The sequence below is a fragment of the Ornithorhynchus anatinus genome, chromosome 3, assembly GCF_004115215.2.
Source record: "Ornithorhynchus anatinus isolate Pmale09 chromosome 3, mOrnAna1.pri.v4, whole genome shotgun sequence".
NCBI lineage: Eukaryota > Metazoa > Chordata > Mammalia > Monotremata > Ornithorhynchidae > Ornithorhynchus > Ornithorhynchus anatinus.
In genome coordinates, this window is record NC_041730.1 from 41,954,170 (window position 1) to 41,977,712 (window position 23,543).

A 23,543-nucleotide genomic window follows, 5' to 3' on the forward strand; every position below is an offset into this window, starting at 1 on the left:
CTCTGCCGCCCACCTCCTCACCGTCCCTCGGTCTCGCCTATCCCGCCGTCGACCCCTGGGTCACGTCCTCCCGCGGTCCTGGAACGCCCTCCCTCCTCACCTCCGCCAAACTGATTCTCTTTCCCTCTTCAAAACCTTACTTAAAAATCACCTCGTCCAAGAGGCGTTCCCAGACTGAGCTCCTCTTCCCCCTCTACTCCCTCTGCCATCCCCCCTTTACCTCTCCGCAGCTAAAGCCTCATTTTCCCCTTTTCCCTCTGCTCCTCCACCTCTCCCTTCCCATCCCCACAGCACTGTACTCGTCCGCTCAACTGTATATATTTTCGTTACCCTATTTATTTTGTTAATGAATTGTACATCGCCTTGATTCTATTTAGTTGCCATTGTTTTTACGAGATGTTCTTCCCCTTGATGCTGTTTAGTGCCATTGTTCTTGTCTGTCCGTCTCCCCCGATTAGACTGTAAGCCCGTCAAACAGCAGGGACTGTCTCTATCTGTTGCCGACTTGTTCATCCCAAGCGCTTAGTACAGTGCTCTGCACATAGTAAGCGCTCAATAAATACTATTGAATGAATGAATGAATGAATATTATTACCTGTTCCCCTTCCTATTTAGACTGTGAGCCTCAAGTGGGACAGGTCTGTGTCCAACCTCAATAACCTGTATCTACCCCAGCCCTTAGAACAGTGCTTGATACATAGTGAGAGCTTAAAAAATATCATTGAAAAAATGCTTATGCCCTCTTCATCCAAATTGGCATGGAGCTATAATATACAATGATTTACCCTTGAAAGCTACATGTTTGCCAGTGGGTCTATGGGAATTTCGCTCCCGCCCCTGGTGATGATGAAGATTTTGCGATGGATTTTCTCATCATGAATGACAGTTGAGTTCTGGTTCATTCATTCAATCGTATTTCTTTCGATTGTATTTATTGAGTGCTTACTGTGTGCAGAGCACTGTACTAAGCACTTGGAAGAGTACAATACAAGAGTGAACAGGAACATTTCCTGCCCACAACGAGCTTACAGTCTAGAGGATTGAAATCTTCAGTGACAAAGACTTCGGGATTGAGAACCTGCAGCATAGAATTGGTTAGAATGCTACTGATTTGTGCAGTACCATTTGTGCTATCTCATCCTCGACGGTCAACCCTGTCCTTCATGCAGAAGGACTCATTTAGAGGCAGTCCCTCTATTAAAAAGTGATATAGCTTTAAATGGGACTACTTTTAAATGGGCTACCTTGAATAAGCAGGGATTTGTATTCTCCTGCAGTCTCAATTTTACTGTGTTTTTTTATACTTCAGTTATGCAACTTATAGATCCAGATACAGCAGAACACTGGGACAAGAAGTACAGCTTTGAATAAGGCAACTAGATAAGCTACTAAAGGTCCCAGAGAGGAAATCCTCCCTGTCAAAAGAGGAGCAAGAGCAAAATTACCTGTAATGACCCAGTAGTCTCTAGTCGTCTCAGACACATCGAGGTTTGGGTATTCCAAAGCTAAAGACAAAGAACAGAGTGGATAAGTGTATTTGCTGATATTTCCCCTGCCCCCAATTAGAGACCTTATATACTAACGACATGCAATAAAAGATGGCTCGATTAAATCTGGCTCTCTTTTATTCCTCTATTGCAATCTGGTGGACCTGAACTATTCCTTGTGATCAAAAAGTCTTGGAAATACATAAGACAAGGATTGACTTTCAAACTTAACTTTTTTTTTTGAGGATTTGCGGGCCCAACACACCTCCAGTTTAGTTGAACATGGCTCGAGAGGCCTTCGTTATCAAGACCATGGCAAGGAAAGACCCCTATGGGCTTGCCCCCTCTCTGCTTTGTCCCAAGTTTGGTTTATAACCATAGCCAATGGTGGCTGGGAGTCAGTGTCCCCAGGGTGTGTTGTTCCTAACTCAAAGGGCAAAACCATAATAATGATAATTGTGGCACTTTTTCAGTGTTTTCTATCTGCCAAACACTGTACATTTCAGATAATCAGGTCCCACATGGGACTCAAAGTCTAAGTAGGAGGAAGAATCTCCATTTTGCAGATGAGGAAATGGAGATACAGGAAAGTGAAGTGACTTGCCCAAGATCACATAGCAGGCAAGTGTCAGGGATTACAAGCCAGGGCCTCTAACTCCCAGGCTCATGCTATTGCCACTAGGCCATGCTATCTTCAACTGTGCAGATCAAAAGGAGATCCCAACCACTGCAAGCATGAGATTTTTACCATTTTGAATTAAGACCATGAAAGGAAGTAATAAGTGACAATGCTGGAAGGGGGAGTGGCTTTTCTGGATACACAGCAATCTTTTCCTCCCATCCTGCAATGGCAGGCCACGCAGACACACTACTGCTTGGAAGTATTTCCTCTCTCCCCCCACCTTCATTTCTTCTTTCTCCCCATTTTGCCTCTCCTTTAATGGTCTGCCCCAAATTCACCCCTGTAATAAAAGTGAAAATTGGGCAATCCTGTCTATGGGCTAAATCACGTGAACATAGGAAAGACCTTGTTACCTGAACGCTTGGAGAGTTCAGCCTCAGTAGATTGGAGAAACCTCCTCTAGCCCTAGTCTCTAAGGGGAAGAAGCCTTGCCAGTTAAGGCTGCCGTCCATTTTCAATCGATTGATCTCGGAAGACAGAAAAGTACTGAGCTTCCTCCCACATGCTGATGTGGTGGTAGGGTATAGGTTGGTATGTGGCCTGTGGGTGAATGGGAACAGGAGTGGGCTTCAATTCCTGCCAATCAATCGAAACTGGGGGGCAGGGGGAGGGGTGAGGAAGCTTACACTCAGCGATGGTCAGAGGAGGGTAGGTGAGATAGAAGCCCACCAGCTCTGCGGACAGCTGGTTTAGGAGGCTGCTGGAAACCGTGCCATTGAGAAGCAGGCTCTGATTCTTCACCACGTAGAACAGGGTGACTGTCTGTGCGGCACTGGAGGTGTTCAAAATCTGAATCGACCCAGAGTTGGAAGGGAGCAAGACATGCTGGTTAGTGTTTCTGACTGTCAATGGAGTGAAGTTAGCTCAAGGTCATGTGGTAACTCACGACTTGGTATTCTACTGGCTTGGGCAATCTCCAGGTAAAACACAAATTTCCCAGTTTAGATTGTGAAAATAGCATCAAACATCAGTCTGACCTCTCTTTTCCCAGCCTATATGGGTTAATCTATTATTAAGGGAAAATAACAGGTGCTGACTAATATGTGGGCTAAAAAATGTATCAATAGAAATAATAATATTTGTGGTATTCACTAGGAATTTACTATGTGACAAGCAATAGAAGCATAAAATGGACAAATTAGCCAAAGTATCTCAGGTCAGTGGGCCCTCTTCAGGAGATTCCATTAGCATCTGGATTTCTCAGGCTCTCTTTTTTAATCAATCAACAGTATTCATTGAACATTTATTTTGGGCAGAGCACTATATTAAGTGCTTGGGAGGGGAGTGAACAGTTAGTGGACATGATCTCCACCCTCCAGGATAGTTACAATCTAGCAAGAGAGACAGACACCAAAGCAGTTCATTTTAGTTTTTTGGTAGGGTTTTTTTTTAGTTCTTTTTAAGTTCTTTTTCTCTAGATCTTTTTTAGAGAAGGCCTTCAGTTCTAAACAGCGTCTCCCCTTATTCAGTTCTTCTCAAGCTGTGGGACTGAGCCTGAACTGTCCTTTTGTTCCATACATTAGATCCCGGATTTCCTGACACATTTTATATCTCTGAAATGTAAGCTCATTATGGGCAGGGAATGTGTCTGTTAATTCTGTTGCCTTGTACTCTCCCAAGTGCTTAGTACGGTGCTCTGCATATAATAAGCCCTCAATAAATACCACTGATTAATATCAGATACATATTCTGAACAAATTACTTCAGGAAGCTTTATAGTTTGCAGATTTTAACAACAGATGGTTAAATTTTCTAAATAATGTGTGGTATTTAAGAGCTTTCCAATGTGACAAGCACTGAATTTTTAAATGCTGGGGTAAATACAAGATAATTCGCTCAGACACAGTCCCTGTCCCACATGGGATTTCCAATCTAAATAGGAGGGAGAGTAGGTATTCAATCCCCATTTTAGAGATCAGGGAAGTGGGGACCAGAGAAGTTAAATGACTTGCCCTAGATCACACAGCAGGTAAGTGGCAGAGCCAGAATTAGAACCCAGATTCTCTGACTCCCAGGCTTGTGCTCTTTCCACTAAGCCACACTTCCATGGGCATCCAAAGGAGGGGGCAGAAGGAGATCATACATGATGAGCATATATAATAATATAATAAGAAGGGCACCCCACACTTCCTCATTCCTCACCCTTCCTTTCTTCCTTTCCACCAAGTGCAGTGCTCCTGAAGGCAGCCACAATGGGCATGTGTTATTCAATCAACTGTATTTACTGAGCACTTACTATGTGCAGAGCACTGTACTAAGTACTTGGGAGAGTATAATGCGACAATAAACAGACACATTCCCTGCCTCCAGAGATCTCGGTTAGTAGGACTTCTGTTAACTGTGCTGGTAAAAGCTATATGTGCTGCATGAAATTAGGTCTCTGAAAACCAGCAGGAACAGGAAGGGACCCCGAACCATATCCCAGTGCTCTGCACACAGTAAGTGCTTAATAAATTTGAATGAATGAATTCGCCAACTGCCATCCAATGGGAAGGAAGCAGAACCATCAGACTGACCGAGGTTCACCCAATCTCCCATTACAAGACTTGCTTCCTTTCAGACTACCATCACCCATTTCTGGTACGAGAAAGCTTAGTCTGAGGAGGGCAGTGGAGACAAATCCTTCAAGATTGTCTTTCCCATAATTAGCTAAAAAGGCAGCTACACTGTATCGGGGCACTTGGTTGTGCGGTTTGCACCGGCATTTCCTCTTACAGCCAGAAACATAGATGCTCCTTTATAAAAGCCCCAGACAACATGACTCTGGCTAGGTTGCCAGCTACCCCTTTCCCACATTCTCCCTCTGGCCTGGAACCTTCCCTCTTCATATAAAGCAGACCACCACCCTCCCCACCTTCAAAATCTTATTAAAATCACATCTCCTCCAAGAGGCCTTCCCTGACTAAGCCCTTGTTTCCTCTTCTGTCACTCCCTTCTGTGTCGCCCTTTATTTGCACTCTTGGATTCGCGCCCTTTATTCACCCCACCCTCAGCCCCACAGCACTTACTTACATAACCATAATTCATTTATTTATATTAATGTCTGTCTCCCCTTCTAGGCTCTAGGCCCCTTGTGAGCAGGGACCATGTCTGCCAGCTCTATTGTATTGTACGCTCCCAAGTGCTTAGTACAGTGCTCTGCACACTGTAAGTTTGTTTCAATGGTATTTATTAAGTGCTTACTATGTGCCAAGCACTGTTCTAAACGCTGGGATAGATATAAGCTAATCGGATTGGACACAGTCCATGTCCCATATGAGGCTCACAGTCTTAATCCCATTTTACAAATGAGGTAACTGAGCCACAGAGAAGTGTCATGCCCAAGGTCACATAGCAGAGAAATGGCAGAACTATGACTAGAACCTAGGTCCTTCTGACTCCTAAACCCATGTGCTATCCACTAGGCAACGCTACTCCTCCTAAGTGATGGATAAATGTCATTGATTGATTGATTGATTGATTCATCTATTTGTAATGGCCCACAGTCAGCTGGCAAACCTGTTTACAGGTCAGGTACTTCAATTTCACCCTCTTCCAAGTCAACATTTTCTAATGCTCAGGTTGGCAGCCGCTTCTAAACAGCCTCACTTTGCAATTCCAGATGCCTTGTACTGTAATGAGAGACCAGTAGGATGCATGCTCTGTCCTAAGATCAATCCACAGAGAGGTGCCAAACTACTGGGAAAACCTGAGATTTCCACAGACACAAGAAACAAGGCTCATTAAAAAATCTTCAGACTTGTAATCACCACATGGCTCCATTCATTCCAAGCTTAGTACAGCACTCTGCAAGTTGTAGGAACGATTGTTTGAAGTCTAGGACCTCCTTTAATGAACCCAAATCACAGCTCGGAACATCTGCATAAACTTTTGGGGAATATGCATAAGGAAGCTGATCATTCAAGCTCACTTCTCTTCTTTCTACCTCTTGGCAGCACTTGAGGTGGGGAGGGGAAGGGAAATCATTCATGTCTATGAATTTCCAAAATGCTGAGTTGAGTTGCAAGGCTTTCATTCAGAACTCAAAACTGAGAATCCGACAGTGCAGTGAATGACCAGAACATTGAGACTGGGATGAGGATCACCAATATGGGTCCATTGATACTGGAATGAACTCTCAGGTCATTCATTCATTCATTCATTCTTTCAATAGGATTTATTGAGTGCTTACTGTGTGCAAAGCCCTGCACTAAGTGCTTGGGAACAGACACATTCCCTGTCCAAGGCAAAGGTCTGGGCCCAATTCTGGTCCTAAGAAAAGAAGAAATTCCTCCCCTTCTGATAGTGCATCAACTGGCCCCCATACAAAGGCACTGCCTTGGAAGAGGAAATAAATTGTCTTTGAACTGGCTCAAAAGAAAGAATCGGTGCCCCTCCCACAGGGGGCAGCTTCCACCTTCCTTATAGGTGACATCTGGCAGCCACAGGTGGCCCTGGAAGGCCCAGTGCCCCAGGGCATATTTCACTGATGTAGCCAATTGAGTGGGGGTCCAGTGCCGGTATATGGAAAGTCAGTCAGTCTTACTCTGTGCAGAGCACTGTACTAAGCACTTGGGAGAGTACAATATAACAGACACATTCCCTGCCCACAGTAAGCTTACAGTCTAGAGGGGGAGACAGACATTACTATACAGAAATGTTACAGATAAGTACATAAGTGCTGTGGGCTGGGAAGGGAGATGAATAAAGGGAGCAGGTCAAGGCGATGCAGAAGGGAGTGGGAGAAGAGGAATGGAGGGCTTAGTCAGGGAAGATCTCTTGGAGGAGATGTGCCTTTAGTAGAGCTTTGAGGTGGGGAGAGCAGTTGTCAGATATGAGGACGGAGAGCATTTCAGGGCACTGGTAAGAGGTCGGTGGCGAGATAGATGAGAAGGAAGCCTAGAGAGAATGCTTCCGAGTTGCGTTCCCAAAAGAGTGGATTTCTCAAGTGTTTCTTTTTCTTGAAAATGAAAATATAAGCTTGAAAAGATGAGTTTTGAATTGCCCAAAGTTCTGGAAGGAATCCTAGGAATCAAACAAATCAGTGTTTGGATAAATACAGCCTCCAACAATACAGGCTGCACATTGCCATCATTACAGGGAAGTGGCAACATCCCATGGCTAGCAGATAAAGTTCTCCACTTCTCATCACTCCCTGAAGGGCATTGATTCAGACGATCAACCGCTATCAATTGCTAGTATTGAGTGATCACTGTGCACAGAGGACCATAACAGTCTCACTGTGCCTCGATCTCGCCTGTCTCGCCACCAACCCGGGCCCACGTACTGAAACACCCTCTCTCCTCAAATCCACCAAACAATCACTCTTCCCCCCTTCAAAGCCCTACTGAAGGTGCACCTCCTCCAAGAGGCCTTCCCAGACTATGCCCCCAGCTCAGTTCCTCAGCTCCCTCTTCCTTCCGTGTCACTTCAACTTGCTCCCTTTGCTCTTCCACTCCTCTCCCCTTCCCACAGCACTTAAGTATATATATATATATATATATACACCTATAATTCTATTTATATTGATGCCTGTTTACTTGTTTTGATGTCTGCCTCCCCCCTTTAAACTGTAAACCCGTTGTGGGCAGGGATTTTCCTCTTTATTTCTGTATTGTACTTTCCAAGCGCTTAGTATAGTGCTCAGCACATAGTAGGCGCTAAACAAATACAATTGAATGAATGAATGAAGGGTTTGGAAAGCTAGTAAAACAGATATCACAGAACAATCTCCCTACCCAGACTCTCTTCTGAAGAGGGAGTCAAGATCAACTCTTTACTCAGTGAATTTTAAATACACAAGTCAATCAATCAATGGTATTTATGAGCGATTACTGTATGCAGACACTGTATGAAGGGTTTGGGAACATACAACAGAGCTGAAAGAGCTTACAGTCTAGAAGAGCTACCTAAGAGGGACTGCACTCGATTTTTTTAATGGTATTTTTTTTCAGCACTGACTTTAAGCTAGGTACTTGTACTAAGCCCTGGGATAGATACCTGCTTATCAAGACGGGCACAGTCCAAGTCCTACATGAGGCTCACAATCTTAATCCTCATTTTACAGATGAGTGAACTGAGGCACAAGGAAGCTAAGTGACTTGCCCAAGGTCACACAGCAGAAAAGTCATGGAGGCAGCATTAGAACCCAGGTCTTTCTGACTCCCAGGCCTATCCTGTATCCACTAGGCCATGCTGCTTCTCTAAATGTCTTTTAAGGAGGCCACCCTAAGCAACATCTTACCAACATTCTTATTAATTCACATCCCATTTCTGAATTAGTAGAATTAAACTAGTTCTTACCTGAACTGTCAAATTGCTACCTGTGTTGAGGACTTTTCTCTCTGCATCCTGAAAAGCTTTCTGTAGCCTTTGCTCCATTGTCTGAACAAACTTGCAGGACTGTATATTGTCTGTTTGACTCACAAACTGAAGCACTAGAATATAAATAATAAATGAATGTTCACTAAAAATAGATTTTTTAATGGTATTTGTTAAGTGATTACTGTGTGTTAAGCACTGTTCTACGTGTAGAGATAGATACAAGATTATCAGGTTGGACAGAGCTCCTGTCCTGAATGGGATTTACTAATCTAAATTGGAGAGAGGAGGATTTAATCCAAATTTTACAGTTGAGGTAACTGAGGACAGAAAAGTTAAATGACTTGCCCACGGTCACATAACAGGCAATTGACAGAGCCAGGATTAGAACCCAGGTCCACGGACTCCCAGACCCGTGCTCTTTCCATTAGGCAATGCCACTTAATAGGGATCATGAGACAGGACAGCATAGTTTTTGATTAACGTTTTAGGTTCATAATAACATTAAGTAAAAGTTCCTTGTACTTCTGTAGATGGGTACTTAAAATGATTTTGAATGATTAAAGTATGAAAATCCTCTGCATGACTCAGACAAAAAGCTCTTGTGATATTGTCATATATAAACCCATCTTAATCCACTCAAAGATTGAAGAATATGAGATGCAGTCTAAAGATCATTTTTACCTTCCAACTCCAAAATGCTTATCTGCATTTAAATCACAGATGCCCAGCCAATTCTAAAGCAGAACTGATTCAAAAGTAAAGCTTGGGTTAGTAAATGCCAGAAATGGACTCACAGTGTAGTCAAAATCTGAACCCCATCTTTTAAAACAAGGAATCTTGACATTGTTCTTGGAAAAGGAGACCCCCCCCCATCCTCCTCTCTGTCCACTCCACACTGTTCTCCTCTTCCCAGCCAGTCTTTTCCCTCATCGCCCCACAGACCCTACTCCATTGGGTGTCCAGCACTAAACCCTTCTGCTCGGGACCCCGACAGCCTCCAAAGGATCTCATCCAGCTGCATATTGATCCACATGGAAGTCCCACTCCTGTAAGCCCACTCTCTAATGCTGAGAGAGGAGAAGACTGACAGAAAAAGTGGTCTCCATTTTACTTCCAAAACTCAAGAGATGCCGGATTGGCACCTGAGTGAGTCGGATACCTCCCTCATCTTTATAACGATATAGAGATTGAAATCTTCTGGTGACCTACATTACCTCAGATACAGCTGGAGAAAGGGTCTGAGGAAGGGAGTTCTTTTGGAAGGTAGGAGGAGGAAAAAATTTAGTTTATCTCATAGAGGGCAGTCTTTGACCAGTGGGACCTGGATAATGGGGTCTAGGGGCCATCTCTTTAGGGTGGAGGGATACATCTGGATTCTCTTTAGAAAGTAGGGATACATCTAGATTCTTTTTATCTGGATATATCTGGATGTTTAAGATGCCCTCGTTTCTTTCTGGATCCCTCTCTCCCCATCGATGGAGGGGATGAGTACCTGTTCCTGAGTCTTGGGGCCACTTGCCTGTTTTCAGTCGGAAATGGCAGGCGGGCTGGGGGCTCCAGGGCAAGGCCAGCACTGGCATGGAGTGGAGGTTTGGGGTGTGCCGCTTCAGGTCCGCCGTGGCATTGCTGATGCCGTAAGCGAGGAGGCTGTCAACCACAGCAGCTGGCGTGTAGATCAGCTTCCCCTTAGTCACGTAGTAGCCCACCGTCACGTTGTGAGCCAGTTCCAGAATTTCCACCTAAAACCCAAAGCACACAGAGTTCCTTTTCAACCCCATTTGCACGCCAAGGCTGTGGCTGCTCTCTGGAAGTTGGGAAATGCTTCATTTCCCTCAGGGCAGAACACAAGAAGGTCAGGAAGCAGGGACTCCAGGGACACCATCAGTGGTGAGGGCAAGCTGGCACCTCGCTGATAGGATTTGGGGACAGAAAGATTGACATTTCCTTTGGTTCGCATCCAAGGGCAGAATGTTCCCAGAACTTGGAATCTGGGTCCACTTTTTTTTTTTCAGGGTATTTGTTAAGCCCTATGTGCCAGACACTGTACTAAACATTTGGGAAGAGAACCTAATCAGGTTGGACACAGTCCATGTCTCACATGGGACTCACAGTTACCATCATCAAATGCTGTTGAGTAGTTTCTGATCCATAGCGGCTCTATGAACATATTTTCTCCAGATTTTCCTATCTTTGCTCTTCTGTAGTCATTCTGGTATGTGTATCCAAAGAGCTCAAAGACCTGGTTCCAGTTTTACAGATGAGGTAACTGAGGCACAGAGAAGTTAAGAGACTTGCCATGGTCATGCAGCAGGCAAGTGGCGATCGGGATTAGAACCCAGGTCCTTCTGACTTCCAGGTCCTTCTGACTTCCAGCCTCTATGCACTAGGCCATGCTATTTCCCACTTGGAATTCCCAGTGTTGAGAATTGATATGACTTATAGACAATGCTTGTTCAACTGAGACCTTAGACCAAAAAAGAAATTTCCTGACCCAGGTGATTCCTACCCTAATTGAGTGTCAAGCAGAGTGGTTTTAGGGAAGCAGTGCTGCCTGGTGGAAAAAACGCAGGACTGAGAATCAGAAGTCCTGGTTTCTAATACCAGCTCTACCACTTGCCTGCTGTGTAACCTTGAACAGACACTTAACTTCTCTAGGATCCAGTTTCCTCATATAAAATAAGTATTAAATACCTGCTCTCCCATCTCCTTAGACTGTAAACCCTACATGGAACAGGGTCTGTGTCCAATCTGATTGTATTTACCACAGCATTTAGCATAGTGCTTGGCACATAGTAAGTGGTTAACAAATACCACAATTATCATTATTATTATCAAGAAAGTTTGGTGTCTCTCCCTTCAACCACCAGGCAAGAGCAAAAGCAAAGGAAAGCCAGTGATCAAACCAAAGCCTCCCTTCAAACCCTGCCTGGGTTACAAAAACTCTTGAAGTAGGCAGGACATCCTGCAGTGAGATAATTTTCCTCAGTCTGCAAACAAAATATTCTGCAAACATCTGGCAGGTCCGGTTAAGTGCTGAACATCAGGTTACTCCAGCAGTGTGGTTTAGTGGATAGAGCATGGGCCTGGGAGTCAGAAGGACTTTGGTTCTAATCCTGGCTCCACCATTTATCTATGTGCCCTTGGAAAGCCACTTAACTTATCTGTGCCTCAGTTACCTTACCAGTAAAATGGGGATTAAGACTATGAGTCCTCTGTGCCGTACGAACTGTGTCCAACCCTATTATCTTGTATTTACCCCAGCACTTAGAACAGTGATGATGGTGATGATGATGATGGCATTTGTTAAGCACTTATGTGCCTAGCTCTGGGATAGATACAAGGTTATCAGGTTGTCCCACGTGGGGCTCACATTCTTAACTTCCATTTTACAAAAGAGGTAACTGAGGCACAGAGAAGTGAAGTGACTTCCCCAAAGTCACACAGCTGACAAGTGGCTGAGCTGGGATTAGAAACCACGACCTCCGACTCCCAAGCCCATGCTCTTTCCAATAAGCCACAGAGCTTCTCTACAATGTCTGGCAGAGAGTAAGGGTTTAACAAATACCTTTTTTTAAAAAAAACCCAACAGCCCTCATTTTACTGCTGAGGTGGGAGTTAGTTATTTATTAATGAAGCACTTACTATGGACTAAGCATTGTGCTAGGCACTAGGATAGATATGACTCAAGATCAAACAAAATCCCTGTCCTAGAATGGGCTCACATACCAAAAGGAAGGAAGAGCAGGTATCTTATCCCCATCTTACAGGTGAGCAAACTGAGGTGCAAAGTGGTTCAGTGTCTCCTCCAAGATGACACAACTGACCAGTGACAGAGTTGAAAGTGAAAGCTGTGTCTCCTGGCTCCCAGTCCCATGACCTTCCCACAAGGCTGGTTCCACTGGGTCATCTAGGTGGTCCAAAACTTGCCCTTCACACTAGCAGCAGGGCTTGCTGGCCCCTGAAATTCCTTCTGAGCCTGCTACTGCAGTTCCCTTATACATTTCATGGTTGCAGGAAGAGCTGGATGTCCTCTCCAACTCCCACAAGAGCCTCATCCAGAACAGCCTCATGAAAAATAAGACAAAGGTGGAGGCAGCCGAGAGGGTTGGGGAGGAGAGTTACTGAGAGTCACTAGAATCCATGCTCAGAGGGATACTTTGTGCTCAACACTCCCTAAATGCCAAAAGAATCTCTTTCATCCCACACTGGGAAACTTGATATGTGGCAATCCTGAAACAGAATACCTTCAGATATAAAAGGGGCTGTGGAAAGTGATTTTATCCAGTAGGCGGAGGGCTATTTCTCAGCATCTTCCCTTCCCAGAGCCAGACACCGAGGCACTCTCTGTGGCTAGGAATAGGCCATAGACTTGAATGTCATCCCCCACTCAATATACAAGTTAAGTATTCTGAATCCTGAATCACAGAGCCCAGATTCTGGGTTTCCTGGTGGGCCTCTCCTCACACAAACCAGGCTGGAAAGGACAATTAGAGGAGCCACTCTACAAGACCCAGCATTATTTGTTGCTGTTGTTGTGAAGGGCCTAGGTAGGCAAGGGGCTGAAGTTGGGTTCTCATCTCTTGGCCCACAGCGATCTGGGCCATGCCCTCGCTAATCAAAGGATTGATGTGAGGTGTCAGACATGACCAACAGGCCAAGGAAGAATGAAGTGCTTCCCATTCATGGCCAAGTCAGGTTTCAGAACAGTCAATGCCAGAATATTGGCAGAGGGAAGCAAGCCAAGAATGGATTGGGAAGAGGCCGGTAGGGAACTCACTTCTTAGACAAGCAATGAGGCATAGTAGAGAAGGAGTGCGACCTAGTATATGGAGCTCAGGCCTGGGAGTCAGGGGGACCTGGGTTCTAGTCCCAGTTCTGCCACTTGTCTACTTGGTGACCTTGGGCAAGTAACTTCATTCTCTGTGCCTTGGTTACCTCCGGTAAAATGGGGGCAAATACCATGAGCCCCATGTGGGACATGGACTGTGTCCAACCTGATTAGCTTGTATCTACCCCAGCGTTTAAGACAATTTCTGACATATAATAAGCTCATAAGAAATACCATTTTAAAAAAAATAAGAATTACTGAGGGACAGGAGAAAGGGAAAAGCATCTCTACTAAATACAACTGCCTCTATTTCTTCATTCAATAAGGGCAGTGTCTATTTGACAAACAGCATATATGTAAACACAGCCCCACATGGCTAGGAGAATGGTGGAAAACTCACTTTCTTCCTTAAAAACCAATATTTAAAAGCAAAGTGGCAAAGTAGCTATTATATAGCTACGTTTAATACTTTATTATAGTATTTGTTAAGTGCTTACTATGTGTCACACACTGTTCTGAGAGCTGGGATAGATGGAATTTTTTATGGTATATGCTAAGTGCTTACTCTGTGCCAGGCACTTTACTAAGTGCTGGAGTAAATACAACTCCCAAGTGCTTAGCACAGTGCTCTGTACATAGTAAGTACTCAATAAATACCATTGCTGATGATACAAGCTAATCAGGTTGGACACAGTCCATGTCCCATAGGGGGCTCACAGTCTTAATCCCTATTATACAAATTAGGTCACAGAGGCACAGAGACGGTAAGTGATTTGCCCAAGGTCATAGAGCAGAGAAGTGGCAGAGTCAGTGGCAGAGTCAGCATTGGAACCCAGATCCTTTTGACTCCCAGGCCCATGCTCTACCTACTAGTCTCCAGCGCTTCTCAGGTTGGACACCGTCCCTTACCCCATGGCACTCACAGTCTAAAAGTAATGATGTCCTTTGGGATTCTTTATTGCCAATGGGAACTTGCAATACGGAATACCTTTGAATTCTCCAAAGGACTGAGAAATCCAGCCAAAAGATCTGAAATCAAATCAGAAACCTGAAAAGCTGTAAGATGACCAGTCTGCCATCACTTGGATATGTGATCAAAATTACTCAGCAGTTGTTAAACAGTCCTTGTCACTGAAGTGTTCGGGAAACGATGTTTACCTTCTTCTCTGTGGCTGGCAATTTCACCGAAGACCAGCTCAATTCATGAGCTTAAATGAATTTTTAATTTCCCGACATAAATCACTAGGAATTTTCCAGAGATTGTAAACGGGAGGGGCTGACCGTAGGGTTGTCTTGGTGAACAGTATGCTAACAACACTAAACTATTTCCCAAAGTAGCAAAATACCCTGAGGATTTAATGAGCTTGTAAGGTTAAAGATGTAGCCAGATGTCAGCTATCCAAAATTTTAGCCTCCTAAACTGTCTCGTTGTCTCTTAAATGTCTCTGAACAGCCAGGAAGAGAAGCAGGGAGAGAAATATCAGGGTGAGGGCACAAGAAACAAGACAGAGAGGTTTGTGAAAGTGATCCCATTCACCTAGTCTGGGGGTGTTATAAATGCCAAACAGATTTCTAGTTTGAAAGGAGAGGAGCAGGTGGAGGGATTCATTTCGGGTCATGAAAATCAAAGCAAAGCGGCTTACGTGAGCACTGACATCACTCTGGTGGAAAGCATGCTGCAATGCCTGTGAGAGTCCCTTGGCTACATTTTGTTTGAAGGAATCAATCTGCACCCTCCTTTGAGTCAGGGATAGTACTATGGAGCAAAAAGACAGACAGCCATAAGTGCAGGGTAGCAGGGAGCTGCTTTTTAATAACTGAATTTAGCTTCTCTCTCTCTCGCTCGCTGTATCTCTTTCTCTCCTCTCCCCATCTCACCCTCCCATCCATGCTCTCCAGCAAGGGAAGGACCCATCCAATGTGTTGCAGACCATTAGCATATAAAAACAATTACAAATCCCAGTCTGGTATGCTTTAATAAAGGAGAATCTGTCCGTGTTTCAGTAAAAACTAGAGAGCAGAATTATAGAAATAATGGGTCAAAACCAGATTGCTACCATGACTCCCCATTTCATATCCTTGTTGCATCATTCTTCCCTTTCAGGGTTTGTGTGTGCTGCCTGGTTCACTAACATCTGCTTTTAAGAAGGTCTGCTCCATGAGAAAAGAGCCAGAGACCACAATTTCTCAGCAGAAAAACGACACGGCACTTTATACTGCTGACTAGTTTCACAATCTCCCATTTTGGAATGTATCTAAGATATAATTTGAATTAATTCATTGTTTGCGGGGGGAAGCTTTCAGCTCTGGCTGCTCTTTGAAATAATTTGCTGAAAGCTGTTTTCGAATAGAGTGCTCTAGCACTATTAATAGTCTACGGCGCCTACCTCACAATAGATTCACTGTCTCTCTCCTGGGAACTACAGAATGTGCTGCATTCGATCCACATAGTAGGTGGGCAGAAAGAAAGCCAAAGACTTTTGCTGGAGTTTTGCATGTTTTTATGCTTGTCTCCCCTGTTAGAAGATAATCGATCAATCAATTGAATCTATTGAGTGCTTACTGTGTGCAGAGCACTGTGCTAAGTGCTTGGGAGAATACAACAGAATTGGTAGACACATTTCCTGCCCACAGTCAGCTTCTAGTTTGAGGACAGGGAATGTGTCACTTCTTTATTCGGCACTTCCGACATTACCTGCTTTAGGTACCTGTGAACATGAAACATGTCTTCCAACTCTGCTGTGTTGTGCTCTAAGTGCTTAGTACAGTGTTTTGCACAGAGTAAGTGCTCAATTAATACAACTGATTGATAGTGCCCCGGCGTCAAAGGGGTGCTCAATAAATGCTGCTATTATAATTACTATGACTATTGCTACCTTTGCACGACTATCAAGACTGCTAATTGCCTGTCACCTGGATCCAAATTCCCTGGGCTTGCCCTTGATTTCCCAGCAGGCCATGGTGTGGAAAGGCTCCATTCCCCCACAACATCAGAATGCCACGATCGTTTCCTAAAATGACCCCAGAATCGATGAGTTTCTTACCCGTTTTCACCATGAGCTTTGTGGACATCTGGCATTCCAAGCCGGAAATCACTCTTCCAGGTGGGCTCACCTTGGGGGAAGCGGGTGTCAGAACAGCAGATGTGTCTCCCGTCGGTGTAGGAGGGAACCTAGTGGCCCTCGCTGACCCTATAATGGAGGTGAGGGCCGCTGTGATAGTCAGGGGGTGTGCGGTAGATGTTTCTGCGTTGGCGAGACTCTGGGCATCGATGAGCATGTCGTGTGAGTTTCTGGGATGATGGGTTGTGGACAGCAGTGTGGAAGATGGGACTGTGTCCTCTTGAGTGTTTCGTTGTGCCGCCGCAGTGTGTGTCTCTATTACAGATGTATGAGGAGGTGTGAAACGGAAGGAGGGATGTGGGACTTTTGAATATGGGGTAGATAATGGAATTTGAGAACTGATCATGAAGTCGGGAGTGTCATTTTTAGCTAGAACGGGAGTCAGTGGGCTCTTAGGCAATATTGACATGAGAGCAGAAGGGCTGTCTTCAACGTCCTTTGATACTAAAGCTGCAGACGGGACAGATGGCATTGGAGTGGATCTTCCTAATGTCAGGACGGATGCTGTGGATGCTACTGGTGGCTCCGATCCAGGGGATGCCGAAGAGGACACTGTAATGAGAAAAGAAGGAAAGTTCACTCTTAACCACAGAAAGGAGTTTACTTGTACCGGTGGTGAATTATGGATTTGTTGGATACGAGGGATTTGCGTGTTGGGATTAAACTGTGCCTGGGGAAATTTTAGAAGAATTGTTAAGTGCAGGTATAATAACTCTAATAAGAATAATATAATACCACTAGGATACATTCCACACCATCGTTCTGAAATAAGAACACTCCAATTCTGGTTAGTTGGCTGTTTATTATAATGGTTCCATTCACAGAATAAAACTAGGTACTCTTGTTGGATTTGAAGATGCTTTGCCTGAGGAAGGGGTCATACCTGTTGGCAGGGTACCAGAAACCAAACTATTTGAATTAGGAGATGTGACAGTCAAATTGCCAGGACCTTGCAAAGTAACTGACTGGCTAAGTGGGTTCTCCGGGAAAGCACTGAGTAGTGAAGGAAGATTTTCAGTGGAAGCAGTTTGAGACTTTGGGGTAATCTGAAATGCTAAGGAAACATTCACTCCAAGTGAAGTAGAGAGATCCTGGGCAAATTGGGTTCTCCTCTCGGTTCCATCTTCAAACTGTTCTAGGAAGCTGACAGGGGATATTGTGCTTGGATGGGAAAGTAAAGCAGGATGTGTTGGGTCCACGGAAAATTGTGAATGAGGCCTAGAGATAGAATGCTTAGTGCCAGTCGTCAAATCTTCCACTGTGGGTGTGTACAGTCTAGTCGAAGCTTCAAAGGCAAGAGTGAAGTTTTGGTTTTTCCCGGCCAATATTCCGTTCTGTTGCCAATCACATCCATATCCACATTTGACTGAGATGAGGAAATTTTTATGCCGGCACGAGGAGATGAATTCTGAATACTAAGCACTTCAGCCAAAGATGAAAGCACATCCGTTTCTTTGAAATCCCTATAATTTGTTACTTTGGCAGCTGATGCTGAACCATTTTGAGGAGCAGTAGTAGCAGAAAAATGTGTGTCTGAATTGGTAGCGTGTTTTTTATGTTCATTTATAGTATAATGTGTTTTCTGGAGCGCACCAGATGTAGCCAATCTGGTGGTGTAAGACCCTTTGTCGACAAAAAGAGAATCTCGGAAAACCAGGAGGCCAGCCGGGTCTTCGATCACTCCCCGGGGGGAAGAATTATTATCATCAGCAGAAGAAAGAAAACCGACCATCCATTTGGAAGGTGAAGGTGCGTCTTCAGGAGTCTTTGTAACAACAGCATTATTCCCGGACACAAGATCTGAAATGATGGGAAATGGTACTTTAGAAGGGTCTGTAACCTTGGGAGAGGAAGGGAAAGAAGATGATTCAGAAAGTGGAAGACGTGTCCTTGGTGTTATAATAATAGACGCTGCGATGTGATCGGTGGTTGAAGCAGAAGTAGATTTCTTTAGAAAAGAAAGGCTTGTAGCCTCTGTAAGCTGAGTAGTAGGGTGTTCTATCTCTACCTTCACTTCTCCACTTTCAGTCAATGCAGCAGCTGAGCTGCCTTCTTTCCAAGGAAACTCCAAAGTTGTAAAGCTATGAGGAGAGGTTTGTTCTGGCCTGTTGGGCACCCAGTTCGTTGTTTCACTCAGAGGAACCGTTGTATTGCCGACCTCTTTGAAAGTCAGGCTGTTTGGCACAGGGAAGGGGGAAGGTGTGTTATCTAGTGACTCAGGAGGTGTGGTCAGAATCTCGGGCACATGTTTGATTTTTGGTGAGGAAGGTGAATCTGGAGCCACGCCTGGGAAAGAAGAAATAGCTGAGAACAGGGTGGAAGTTGTATTTTCTGATGAGTGGGTGGGTCCCCTGGAATCCACAGTAGCTGTGGATGCATGCTCTGGGTGGGCAAAATATTCTGGGAAATCCTTACTGTTAGCCATTTCCACCGAAGCAAGCCCTAAGCCTTTGGCCTGGCCAATTGAAGAATTATCCCCAGGTATCTCTGAAGCATTTTCAAAGAGCAGCCACGAGGGACCAGTGTGGGCTCGGTTAGCAGTTTTCAATAACTGAGGCGATCGCGGTTGGAAAGACACAAATGTGAACTCCAGACTCAAGGGTGAATCATCTGGAAGCCAAAACTGGCTTCCAGATGCCACTGGCAAGGAAGGCAGATGTGACACCACAAATAAGGGTGTAGATGGATTTCCTGAACGGGGGACTCACCTGAGACTATTCTAGAATGCCTCATAATTGCAGAGCCAGAAAAATCCAGATGGGTTTCACCTGTGGAATCCTGATGCTTTCGCAGCGAATTTGAGCTCAGTTTACTGATGATCAGGGAAGAGATGGTATCTGGGGGTTTAGCTGTGCTTTCGCTATAGTCAGAGTTGATTGCAGTTGATTCTGGGAACAAAGGTATTTCACTCGTTAGTTCAAAAAGCTTAGGAAGACTAAAAGCATGAGGTGATTTGGGAACCAATGAAGAAAATGAGGGTGGCAGAAGGGTTGCAAAAGTTTCCAATTCCAGTGTGCGTTCCTCTGGAGTGGAGGGGGTCTCTAATGGCGTTAGCTGAGATGGGACAATGGCATGCAAATATGTCACGGATGGAATGGTGGACAACGAAGGCAGCATGCTGATTTGAAGCAAACCTGAAACATCAGTGGCTTCATCCTCTCGTCTTGGCTGCTCCAGGGACTCAGTGGAACTCCTGAAAGACTCCTGGGGCGCGTTGTTTCCACTACCTTGGTAGAAGGTGTGGGGGAAACGGGGACGTGCCCTGGCTCGGGGATGGGTGCTAGCCAGAGACGCTTGTATTATCCGGAGCAAGCTGGCATTTTCGGGCACCGGTCCTCTCGGGCCCTTCGTATGGCCCGGAGATGAAGAAGACTTCATTTCCAAAGAAGGCCATGTCGGCGGCACCAGTGAAGAGCTCAGGTGGGGGAATGACACCGCAAGCGGGGTGACATTAATCGGTCGATGGTGCGTATCTGGAAAACAATAAATATAAATGCCTTCAATATAGCCGTTTAGAATTATTAGGGAATAAAATAAGTGTGGTGCCTGTTGGTAATTGGTCATCCAGTAGTGTTTTTTGAGTGCTGACTGAGGGCAGAGCACTGTACTAAGAGCATGGCTTAGTGGATAAAGCACAGGCCTGGGAGTCAGAAGGTCATGGGTTCTAATCCTGGTTCCACCGCTTGCCTGCTGCGTGACCTTTGGCAAGTCACTTCCCTTCTCTGGGCCTCAGTTCCCTCATCTGTAAAATGGGGATTAAGACTGTGAGCCCCAACTACATAGGGACTGTGTCCAACCTGATTGCCTTGTATCTACCGCGGCACTTAGAACAGTGCTCGGCACATAGTAAGCACTTAACAAATGCCATTATTATTATTATTACAATATGACAGAATTGGTAGGCAAACTCACTGCACCAAAATGAGCTGCAAATAGGACTGGGGATGCTACTGAAATGATTCAGAATTGAAGAAGAAAGTGGAGGGACCCAATGGTATAGAAGCAGCATGGCCTAGGGGAAAGACCATTGGTCTGGGGGTCAGAGAACCTGGATTCTAATCCAAGTTCTACCAATTACCTGCTGTGTGACCTTGGCAAAGTCACTTAACTTTTCTGTGCCTCAGTTTCCTCATCTGTAAATTGGGGATTAAATATCAGTCCTCCCTCTTAGACTGTGAGCTCCATGTGGAATGTGGACTGTGTCCAATCTGATAATGTTCTGTAGACCCCACCACTTAGAACAGTGCTAGACATATAGTGCTTAATAAATGAAATTATCAATTAGTATTAATAATTATGAAATTAATAGTATTAATAATAACAATAAAATATTTTTGTTTGAAACAGACACAAGGAGAATCATGCATAAACTGTCTAAATGGGATTTCCTTTACTTTTAGAAAGGGGCAATGGGGACTTAGCTCATATCTTTTAGAAAAAGAAAAGTGGTCAAACAGCAAGTTCAAAGGCTTTCCTTTTTTAACCTGATATTGCAATGATGATGCTTCTGTGATCAAATCTCCTTGAATCTGACTCTTGAAAACAATTCCTTAGGGAGCTGTGGAGAGAGAAAGTTCCCTCCTTCATTCTTCACTTGAAGCAGGGAAGGTTGTCTTGTGCTCTAGCCTCGGAGTTCTCTGAGTTGTGATGAAGAGGTGGGATGGAGGTAGTAGGTGGGATTGTAGGACTGAGCGAATATCACTAGTGTTTGCCAGCCAGCAATTTTGCCCTGACCTGGAGGCTGATATTGGACACCCTTGGCTATGCCCTATACACCCAGGTGCTATAAGGTAAATTGACAAAGGGCAGAAGTGTAACCAGCATGTGAAGCAGCATGGCGTAGTGGCTAGAGCACGGGCCTGGAAGTCAGAAGGTTTTGGGTTCTAATCCCTGCTCTGCCACTTGTCTGCTGTGTGATCTTGGGCAAGTCACTTCACTGGGCCTCATTTATGTAAAATGGGGATTGAGACTGTGAGCACCACATGGAACAGGGACTGTGTCCAACCTTATTTGCTCGTATTCACCTGAGCACTTAGTAGTGTCTGGCAAGTAGTAAACCCTTAGCAAATACCATTATTATTATTATAATTATTATTAGGTGGGTGTTACCTCCTCCACCCCCAAAATCCACTTAGGCAATCTCTCCACAAACTAACCGGGGAAGGCTGATTACAAGGGGAAAAGGATCAAATAGTAACTTGTGTTTGTATAGCACTGTTGTCTCTTCAAGAGCCCCTCATGCAGGTTAGAATAATACTCTTCCTCTCTTCTAGGAAACACTTCCTATTCAACATACACTGAGCATCATCAAAATCCCGGCAATGTTTGAGAATTGCTGCACGCATCCAGCTGAATTCTAGATCCACCACCCGAAACATGCAAAAGGGTTTTAAACCACTTTGCCAGATTACTCAATCAATCCATCACTGGTATTGATTGAGTGCTTTCTATGTGGTGAGCATTGTTCTGAGTGCTTGGGAAGAGTAGGATACAAGAGAATAGGAAAATAAGGTCCCTGTCTACAGTCTAGAGTGTGAATCAACCAGGCTTTATGGACTGATGATAAATAAAGCTAAAGAAAACCAAGACAAGGTATCGGGCTACACCTTGAAAGTTATACACATTACCAAAAATCTACATTGGCAACCAAGAGCTAAATGCTATCCGGAATTCTATTACCTAAGCAGCAACAGTGCAACTTGGGTGAGTAGAAAATCGATTCCAGAAAGCCATCACATCCTTCGGGAGACTGTTGTTAGACTACGGAGGTAGCATGGCTCTAGATTAAAGTAAAGGTCTACAAAGTCATAATGCCATCACATGCCCTTCCTTGTTTACAGCTGTGAGACTTGGACTCCTCATAGATACCACAATTGACTCATTAAGGAGTTCTAACAGGGTCACCATGGGCTATGTGTGACATCAGAGGGTGAGGCAGGGCCATAAACGATGAAGTACTAGAGCAAAGTCAGATTCCTAGTACTGAGTTTAAGTTCACCTTAACACAGTTGAACTGGATGGGCCAAGTGACAAAATGGATGCTATTATGATACCCAAACAAGCTGCCTTATGGCAAGCTGACAATGGAAAGTTGAGAGTAACGAGAACAGAGAAAAGATTTTAGGAGAGAGTCCTTAAGCAAAGTTGCAGCAGTGTTGCATTTCAGCTGAAAACTGGGAAACAGTTGCCACAGATTAACTAGCATGGAATACCACAATTATGAAATCAGAGCAGAAGGGCAGAAACTTCATAACCAGCATGAGATAAGGCAAAGGTAAAAAAAAAAAAAGGCAAGCGCTGCAACCAATTAACATTAAATTAGCTGACTCCCAGCTCCGCCACTTGTCAGCTGTGTGACTGTGGGCAAGTCACTTAACTTCCCTGGGCCTCAATTACCTCATCTGTAAAATGGGGATTAACTGTGAGCCTCATGTGGGACAACCTGATTACCCTGTATCTACCCCCAGCGCTTAGAACAGTGCTCTGCACATAGTAAGCGTTTAACAGATACCAACAACTGAACAAAGGCCAGTCTTTATGTGGGTACAGTGTGGAAGGGGCTTTTCATCCTTATTATTCCTTTAAAAAAAATTAAATTACCAAATTAATTTGTTAAGTGCTTATTGTGTCCCAAGCATTGTACTACGCACTGAGGTAAATACAAGATAAATAGACTGGACACAGTCCCTGTCCCTCCTGGGGCTCAGAGTCTTAATTCCGCATTTTAAAGACAAGGTAATTGAGGCACAAGTTAGGTGACCTTCCCAAATTCACGCAGCAGACAAGTGGTGGAGTCGGGATTAGAACTCAGGTCCTCTGACTCCCAGGCCCGTCCTCTTCCCACTATGCCACAATGCTTCTCATGTTTTACACATTTACACACGTTTTACATATTACTATTTTTCACATGACAAAACTGAGTTCCAGGAAGGTTTTGTAACTTGTCACAATCACATAGGCCAGTAGCCAAGCCTCAAATAAAAGAACCCGGTTGTCCTAGCTCCCAGTACCATGATCTTCTCATTAGCCCTTGCTGGCTCCCTGTTTTTTTCAGAGTGAATATTTTTTAAATTAACCCAGAACTATTGCTGCCATCGTTCTATTCCCCTATTCATTTTTAA

General features: G+C 44.5%; 1 protein-coding gene across 1 annotated transcript in view; it reads right to left on the reverse strand.

Annotated features, from left to right (window-relative positions):
* Positions 1 to 23,543, reverse strand: part of KIAA1549L (KIAA1549 like) — a 200,368-nt gene that overhangs the window by 84,473 nt on the left and 92,352 nt on the right. Inside the window, exons 2-9 of the mRNA XM_039911466.1 lie at positions 19,557 to 19,895; positions 19,131 to 19,310; positions 16,345 to 16,974; positions 14,944 to 15,056; positions 9,992 to 10,211; positions 8,452 to 8,585; positions 2,796 to 2,958; positions 1,446 to 1,505 (exon numbers count right to left, since the gene is read on the reverse strand). Of these exons, the coding sequence (XP_039767400.1) occupies positions 1,446 to 1,505; positions 2,796 to 2,958; positions 8,452 to 8,585; positions 9,992 to 10,211; positions 14,944 to 15,056; positions 16,345 to 16,974; positions 19,131 to 19,310; positions 19,557 to 19,800 (1,744 nt within the window). The 5' untranslated portion in view covers positions 19,801 to 19,895. The remainder of the gene's footprint in view (positions 1 to 1,445; positions 1,506 to 2,795; positions 2,959 to 8,451; positions 8,586 to 9,991; positions 10,212 to 14,943; positions 15,057 to 16,344; positions 16,975 to 19,130; positions 19,311 to 19,556; positions 19,896 to 23,543) is intronic.